Source organism: Pediculus humanus, genomic scaffold, assembly GCF_000006295.1.
Source record: "Pediculus humanus corporis 1103172108202 genomic scaffold, whole genome shotgun sequence".
Lineage (NCBI taxonomy): Eukaryota > Metazoa > Arthropoda > Insecta > Psocodea > Pediculidae > Pediculus > Pediculus humanus.
In genome coordinates this window covers 526,901-536,249 of record NW_002987772.1, presented here as the reverse complement: position 1 = coordinate 536,249, position 9,349 = coordinate 526,901, and the positions used below count along the sequence as shown (strand labels likewise).

The 9,349-nt window shown below is 24.9% G+C and overlaps 2 protein-coding genes across 2 annotated transcripts in view; one reads left to right on the top strand and one right to left on the bottom strand.

The window, feature by feature from the left end:
* The window catches only part of Phum_PHUM433960 (Attractin precursor, putative), a gene marked incomplete at both ends in the record, with an annotated part of 5,680 nt that extends 5,413 nt beyond the window's left edge, over positions 1–267 (bottom strand). The window contains one exon of the mRNA XM_002429427.1: positions 44–267. Within this exon, the coding sequence (XP_002429472.1) occupies positions 44–267 (224 nt within the window). The remainder of the gene's footprint in view (positions 1–43) is intronic.
* Positions 268–903: 636 nt separating this feature from the next.
* Positions 904–8,794, top strand: Phum_PHUM433950 (uncharacterized protein; the record flags this gene model as incomplete). Its single annotated transcript, XM_002429426.1, has 4 exons — positions 904–1,138; positions 6,355–6,477; positions 7,410–7,860; positions 8,521–8,794. 4 exons carry the CDS (start codon positions 904–906, stop codon positions 8,792–8,794), a joined length of 1,083 nt encoding a protein of 360 aa, XP_002429471.1.
* Positions 8,795–9,349: the final 555 nt, after the last annotated feature.

Sequence of the window (9,349 nt, the reverse complement as noted above, 5' to 3'; positions counted from 1 at the left end):
GTAAAAATGCCCAAAGTTTTTTTAAATCATTTTTAAAGCTTACCTTACTTTACCACCACAAAATTGGCAGCTAGGACCTTGCCATCCATCATAACAAAAGCAAGTTCCATTCACACACTTTCCATTACCACTACATGAATTTTCTGGACATTCATTATAACAAACTACACTCACAACACATATTGAAATAACCACTAAGCACCACACATTTTTTACAATATTGTCACTTTTTTTCCGATATTTCGATTTGAATAGGAATAAAAACATTTGTAGTTCAGCTGCCATTTTAAAATGACGTTCATTTCCGTGTGACGTCATTTCCCTTGATTTTTTTGTTAAAAACAAAATATACAAGCATTTTTTTATATTTACTATACTCTAAAAAGTTATTCATTTTAAAAACAGTCAAAAAATAATACTTATAACGAAATAGATAAATAAAAAAAACTAATTGAAGTTATGTGCACAATAAGGAGCCATGTTTATGTCGGCCATAGTGTTTTACTTTTTTTAACGCGACCTCCTTAATACCCCAACGAATCAATACTTAAGCGTTATCTCGGAGTTCTGCTTGATATATCGAATCGATCTCGAATTTTATCAAATTCACTCATTTCCTTCGAGAAACATTTATAATTTACACAGTACATACTAGAAGTGAGCTCTGTTCATTAGTGTTTTAAAAATTACAAGTAAAATTAATTGTTGTGTCGCATTTATTTCAGCATGAAAAAAAACCTTACTTATTTCTGTAAAATTTTTTGAGTAAGTCATTACTTGTCGCTCTTAGAATTTTAAAAATAATTAATTTTATTAAATCGTGAATGGAACGGAATAGTTTTTACATAGCGCAATTTTAAATAAAATCATTTACGTTCGTGTTAAATTATTATTTCGTCTAAAATGAATTTTTACGAAGAAATATCCAATTATTCATTTATAAAAAATAATAAATTTGATAATGTTTTTTGTGATTTATCTGAAACTCCTTTACCAGAATTTCTATTAAAATTATTTAATAGTGTTAATTATTGTCCATGGATTTTTTCTTTAATCGGTTCTATGTTAGTGGGCCTTAGTGGAATTTTCCCTCTTTTAGTCATTCCTGTCGAAGATGGAGAAAAATTAAAATTTGGGGGTAAGTAAATTTTTAAAAATATTTTTTTAAATTGTAAATCATTTTTGTTATGTCACTCCATTGTAAAACTTTAAACTTTTCCATAAAATAGAAAGTTCTTTTAATATGTAATCGAATTTCTTTTTGTTTTTTATTTTTTAAACTTGATGATTTTTTAAAACGTTTTATTATTTACAATGAACAAATAAATTCCTTATCAAAATAAAGTTTAATAATTAATATAAAATTGAGTAAAAAAAAAAAAAAAAATAGACAGACAGGCTGTGATGGATCTTTAATGTCCTTAACGGAAATTAGTCATTTGCTTTTTTTAATTTAATTTTTTATTTATAAATTTTTTTTTTTATATATAAGTGATTCATTTATTAAATTAATAGAGAATGCACACATATTTAAATAATAATTTAAACATTATTGAAAATAAAATAGAATTGTATTTCTGTTAATTAATAAAAGGTGAAATCGGATTCTTTAAAATTTGTGCTAATCGATTATTTTTAAATATATTTTTTTTTTTAAAAAATACCAAGCAGAAAGGATGGAATCCAAAATTTAATTTTGCCTTAACAGAATTGTCTTTCATAGGCATTTAAGTAAAAAAAAAAAAAAAATAAGGAAGTATGTTATATTTTTTTCAAACATAAAATTTTTTCAAAAAATTATTAACGAAAGTTTTCTTTTAAAAACATTTTACATAAAATGAATAACGAAAATCAATCAAATATTAAGATACTAATAAATAATAATAAATAATAGTATAACTAATAATAATATAACTAATAATAGATACTAATAAATAATAATAAGTAAACTTTTATTTTCTATTAAATTTTTTAAACAAAAGGTTAAAACGATAAAAAAAAAAAAATTTTTTATAATCATTTCATCACACACATTCAAAACTAATTGTTTATAAGGCTAAAATATGATAACGTTAGTTTTTTTTATATTATTATTTATTTATTTAATTTATTTAAGGAAGGAATTAAAAAAAATTAATTTTTAGAAAGTTAAAATTTTTTCATGTTTTACTAAATTTTAGGAATTTATTTTTTTGGTCACATAATAATTACCCAAGCATTGTGATTTCCTTTTACATTAAAATCACGCTTGTGTGTTTAATTTTACAAACAAAAAAAAAAAAAAATTTGATCACAAAAACGTGATTTTGTAGTTTTTTATTATTTTTTCTTTTTTTGCACTTGGCAAAATCTTGGCAAAACAGTTGACTCTTTTTATAATCAATTCTTTTATAAAAATATTGATAATCGGTTAAAATATACATAAAGGCGGGGGGAGAGGGAGGGAGGGAGGGAGGGAGGGAGAAAAGTAAGATATTTAAATATAATTCAAAAAATAAAATGCTTTGTTTATTATTTTTAAATCTTTTAAAAAAAACAAAGACATTGTACTTTATCATATTCCATAATGAATGTTATTATTAGGAAAACTCCATATTGTAATTATTTACTTTTGTTTTTTAATTATTAATCATAAAAAAAAAAATTTTTTTTTTTTTTTATTCAATGAAAATCAAGGTAAATAATATCAATTCTTTTTCTTTTTTTTTCTTTTTTTTTTTTGATTATCTTAACGTGCAAATTTAATCAGTTTTAAAATATCTTGGAAATATATCGAACCTGATTTGTTTTTCGCAATTTTGGGGCGTCACCACGACCTGATTTTTTTTAAAAAAAAAAAAAAAAAAAGAAAACTAACAATTACATGTCCAAAAAAAAAAAAAAAAAAACTCGAACCTGATGTTCTTCGTAAATTTTTTTTTATAATAAGTGAAGGACTTTAAGTAATCAAGTCTTAATTTTCAATCAACGACAACACCCAGGAAATATAAAATTTGATTTTTTTTTTTTTATTTAATGCAACCTTTAAACGATTGTTGTTAATAAAAAATGATTCCTTTGAAAATTTTCAAAAGGAAAAAAAATTTTACTTCGTAGGTACTTTCATTCCGGAAATTACAACTTTAAATAATTAATAATAATTTGTTATTTAAAACTTTATTTTTATGTGGAAAAAAAATAAAATAAAATAAAATAAATTTCTTGGAAATCGAAGAACTCAAGTGTTGCTAATAATAATAATAATAATAATTAATTATCGAATTGGAATTGATTACGTACAACGTTCCATGAAATCCATTCCACTGACTGACTGACTGACTGGTATAATTTTAAATGGAAAATTTTTTTATTTAGTCTTCAAGTCGTACCTAATGGTTTTATTTTGGAAACAAGCGCCATTTTATTTTTTTATTTTTTAAAAGGGAAAATATTATAATCGACCTTCAAAGATAACAGTAATATGTAGCTGACACAAACTATAAAATTTATTTCCTTGCATGTATATCATTTGAGAATTTGTTGTTGCATCTCGACTGGTTTTGCAAATATCGTAGTTATCATGTTTGTTTACAGTTAACAAAACAAAAAAAAAAAAAAAAAAAAAAAAACAGAAATTATGTTTGTTTTATTTACGACAAACCTTAAATTAAACTTCAAATCAACTCCATCAAGACGCCATCAAAGAATTTTCCATAAAATAATAAATAAATTTAAAAAGTTAAAAGTTTTCCAAGGATTTCCCTATAAAAAAAAAAAAGAGGATTGAATTAATATCAATAAATAAAAAACGATATCGTCGTTTTTTTTTTTTTTTTTTGTTATAATCGATATTTAATAATTGATCGATAAATAATCAAATTGATTATCGTTAATAATTTAATAAGTACCAAAATGGTCATCGTCCTCCACGACATGAAATCTTTTTGAAGTTTTGTACAAAGTTTTCCCTTTTTTTTTTTTTTTTTTTTTTTTTTTAAACGATAAATTATTTAAAAATTTGACGATGGCATTCGTGGGTGTTTTTCACAAAAAAAAAGGCTCAAAATGGCGGCTTGCTTAAATATTTATTATCGCGGTTTAAAAAAAAAAAAAATTTATTTTTAAAATGAAATCAATTTATTTATTTTTGTTTTTTATTTATTTTTTTTTTTGTTATTTTCTTATCGGTTATTATTATTATTATTATTAATAATGCATCGTTTGATTTTGATGTTTCAAGTAATATTTATCTGTTGAATACAGTGCAAATAATAATAATAATAATAATAATAATAATACGTTTTGTCATCTTGATTCCAATCACGCATGTAGCACATAATGAAAGCGTGTATATAATATACTTTGTTAGTTTTGTATTATCAATAAAATTACGTTCATTACGTCATTGTGAATTTTTTTTTTTTTTTTTTTTTTCTAAAGTTAAAGAAAAGATTGAAATCTATTTAAAAAAAAAAAAAAAAAAGAAGGAAAAAATTTATTAATAATAATAATAATAATAATAATAATAATAATAATAATAATAATAATAACGATAGCAAATTCCATTACCTTATATTACATTACATGTTTTTTATTATTTTACTCGAATGTTTCTTTTCCCCCTCCCTCCCACTCCCTATTAGAGCATAAATTTGAGGGGAAAAATTTTTTTTTATGTAATAAAACAACAAACCTAAACAACAACAACAACAACAACAACCTACAGAGAAAATGTTAAATGTGAATCGAAAATGTTTTTAAAAAAAAAAAAAAAAAATATAACACCATTTAGGTAGAGTCAACCTTCAAGTTGTCGTGATTGATTAATTTTAGGTACGAGGCTATATTACATGCATGTATATATTAAAAAAAAAAAAAAAAAAAAAAATTCGTTTATGATTAGGTTTTCTCAAATTAAACTATTATAGACTATTATAGTATAATATAGTATATAGTACTTTATATATGTATTAACTCGGTCATAGAAATGACAAGTGAAATTTTATTATTATTATTATTATTTAAATAAAAAAGATTAGCTTAAGACGTGATTTGATTTCTTTTTTTTTCAGTGAGTTTCGATAATTTTTTAATGATGGTAAAAGTTATTATTATTATTATTAATGGATTAGGAAATGTTTGTAGATTTAAGATGTCTTCTGATTTTTATTGTTTTCATAAATCATGGCATAATAATCATTTTTGCCTCCTCTCTCCTCTTCCCCTTCCCCCCCGCGAATAACGAGAAGGGTTTTATGAATGGGATCGAAAATTAATTTTTTCGGGACGAAATAATAATAATAATAATAATTTTTTTTTACTTATCGATAAATTTTGAAGGAATTAATCGGGCATTATTATCATCATCATCATCATTTAATTCGATGGAGGATTGAAAAATAAAAAAAAAAAATATTGCGTAACTTTTGTCGCGCCTCTTTCAAGACACGATCTTCTTTTCTCTCTCTCTCTCTCTCATCATCATTATTATTATTATTTTTAATGACCTCAAATGAGTAAAAATGAGTTTTTTTTTTTTTATTTTGTCGTCTAACACAAACGTAAATGTCTTTTCTCGCGTTAAAATTAATAATTATTATAGATTAATAACAGAAGATAATTTTTTTGTGGAGTAAATAAAATAAATAATCAAAATGGGAAATGGGGCCCATTTATTAATTATTACACACGCACGCACGCACGCATACACGTGTATGTATGTATGTAATCACGTGTTTGAGTAATTATTTGAGTTGCGATTGATGAAAAAAAAAAAATAAATAAAATAGGAAATTTTCTTTACGTCAGACCGTTATTATTTTTTTATTAACATAAAACGCTCTAATAATAATAATTTAACACGTGGATTTTTTTACGCAAATTATGATAATAATAATAATAATGATGATAAACTCAAGGGGGGGGGGGTAAAGGTGCAATTTTACCACGACGAAAAGTAAAAACATGGAAAAGGATCTTCGATAGTTTTTAACAATTTCGAAATAATGATCTAACAAAAATTTAATTTTGAATGAAATAAATATTTTTTTTGTGTCAGCCCCCCCCCCCTCCCCAAAGAATAGTAACCAATACTGGTTTATGAAACAATTGAACTCTTCTTAACCGTTTGATTTACCCCGAAGGGGATTCAATAAATTTAATTGTGAGGTGAAAGTATCGATTATTAAATTTATTGTTGAACAACAAATAATAATTTTTCGAAGTTTTTTATTTATTTATTGTATTTTGCGATGAGACTTATTTATGTATGTATGTGAGACGATAAAAGGAAAATTTATTGGAAAAATTAATCGTTTGGAAATTTCACTCAAATAATAATAATAATAATAATTTTTTTTTGTGTTTTTTTTCCAGCCGGAGCAAACAGACTGAGAATTCTTTTAAGTTTTGCTGTCGGAGGTTTATTGGGTGATGTATTTTTACATTTGTTACCCGAAGCATGGGAAAATGGATTAAAATCAGGTGGAGGAGGAAAAGGTAATTATTATTAAAAAATAATAATAATGATAAAATTTGAGACGTTCACAAAAGACGACGAAAACAAAGGACAAAAAAAAGAGTGCAGAAGTCGTTTTCTTCAATCAATAGGATCTCATTACGCGAAAACATTTGAATAATAAAAAAAAAAAAAATTTAAATTTACAAAAAAAAATTCATTTTTAACTCGTTAACGGTGGCAAAAACGTTTTTCGAATCGAGCAAAAAATAATAATAATAATATTATTACTCTCGGTTCGAACAAAAGATTGTTGACTGCAAAATCCAAGGTTTTCGGTTATTTATAATCTGACTCATTCTTTTTCCATGTACGTTTTGCGTAGTAATTTTTTTTTTTTTTTTTTTTTTTTGCACAAATTCTTTGAGAAATAACGACGTACTTTACACTCGATTAAAAATTTACATGCAAACGTTAGTATTATTATCATTATTATTATTATTATTCCTTACATGGAGGTCCTCATTCAAAAAATTGCTTTGTTCGAATTTGTGAATCCTTTTCGAATTTAATTTAAAAACGGTTGAGTCCTTTTTCGATTATTTCGATTGTTCTCGATAGTTATTCGATTATCGTTATTGAAATGTATTAAAATGAAATTTTATTCCTTCCGTTTTAATTATTATTATTATTATGATTACACGGGTCACACATGGCATTAAAATTCCTTTTTTTTTAACCGTTGAAAATGATGATGTACGTCATTCGAATTAATTTTCATTATTAATTAATTAATTAATTAATTAACAAAACCGGAAAAGGTTAGAATCGATAAAACCTTTTTTTTTAAAAAATGTATTATTGATTTTGAATCATCATCATCATCATCATACAGACTGATTTAAATAATAATAATAATATTGATGAAATGTGAACCTTTTTTCGAGAAAAAAAAAAATTAATTAATTTTCAGATGATCATTCTCATCCGTCCTTGTTCAGCGGTGTTTGGGTCCTTGTCGGAATGTTAGTTTTCGTCATAGTTGAAAAAATATCATCGAGTTTAAAATTAGAAGAAGGCGGTGAAAACGATAAAGAAAAAATAATAATAAAAAATAAAGTTAAGGTGGTGAGAACGGAAAAGAATAGTTCGCAATCGTGCACAAACAACAACAACAACAACAACAGCAGCAGCGACAAGAGTTTGTCGTGCAACGGAATCGTTAGGAACAAACCGGAAACGGAAAATCATTATCACATAAGCGGATACCTTAATTTGATGGCAAATTCCGTGGATAATTTCACACACGGTTTAGCCATCGGCGGTTCTTTTTCCATTTCTTTCAAAATGGGCGTCCTGTCGACTTTTGCCATTTTAATACACGAGTTACCCCACGAAATCGGAGATTTTGCCATATTATTAAAGTGAGTGAAAAAAAAATATTTTTTTTATTTAATTAATAATATTTATTTAATAATAATAATAATAATAATTATTATTATTATTATTTATATATAGCGTGATTTATAATATTTTTGCTCTTGTCTTATCAGTGATTTAACATCTACAGACACTTATCATAATGATAATGATCACGTGTTGGTGGTGGATTACGAAAAAAAACAAATTTTTCATTTTTTTGTTAAATCATTTATTTACTTAACCTTTGACCCTTTTTTTTTTTTTCATGTAGAAAAATTATTTTATTCTGAAAGAATGAAAGTTAAAAACAAACCATCGATATGCGAACTCGTTTTTATTCGTTAATTAAAAATTCAAAAAAAAAAAAAAAAAAAAAAAGAAAAAAAATGGTGAAATCGTTTATTTATTATCATTATTATTATTATTATTATTATTTTAAATTTTGACTCGGTTAAAATTGGCAATTCCGCATTTACGTTCGGAAATTTAAATTTTTAATTAACGACGATGATGTTGTTTAAATTATTATTAGCATTTAGAGGGGGAATCGCGTCGTCGTCGAATGTTTCCTAATAATTTTCCGGACGGATGGTAAATGGGGAGGGGGGAAAAGGGATACTCACGCGGAGTATTTGCAGGTATTTTTTCTTTTTTTTTTTCAGGTCTGGATTTTCGCGGCGGGACGCGGCCAAAGCTCAAATATGCACGGCTTTAGCCGGTATCCTGGGATCAATGTTTGCCGTTTTATACGGTTCGTCTCAATCCATAACATCATGGATACTACCATTCACGGCTGGAGGATTTCTTCACATAGCTTTAGTAACGGTTCTTCCCGAACTCGTGGAAGAAGAATCGAAATCGGAAAGTTGCAAACAAATGGGTTCACTTTTTTTCGGTATTGGTGTCATGGCGTTTCTCATTGCTTTCTTCGAGTGACAATCAAAATATCGATTAGAGAGATTCCAATGAACCTTTTACATCATCATCATCCTATTTTTTCAAACGTATTTTTTTTTTAACAGGGTCAAAGTTCATTGGATTCGCGATTCGCAAATAAAAACGGTAGTAAAAATATATATGTAAACAAACACTCATTTTTTTTTTTTTTTGGTATTTAATCCGTTGTTTATCAATACAATATCATTATCGTATATTTATTATATTTAATATTATTATTATTATTTTAACTATTCAGTATTAGCTTAAACTTTTTTTTTGTTATTTAAATTTTTTTATTTGTTGGATGAATTCGTGATAAATTTTTTTTTTTTTTATTTTTGAAAATAAAGAAGAAAAAAAAAATAAAAATAATCAATATTATAATAAACAAAAAATGATTCTATTTATTATTATTATTATTATTTTTACATTTAACGTCTTCTTATCACACTTTGTCAGATATCGCATTTAAAATATTTTTGATTTCTCAACATGCGTGTATGGCTTGAGTCGTTCGTAAACGATTAAATTTTTATTTTTATATTATAATAA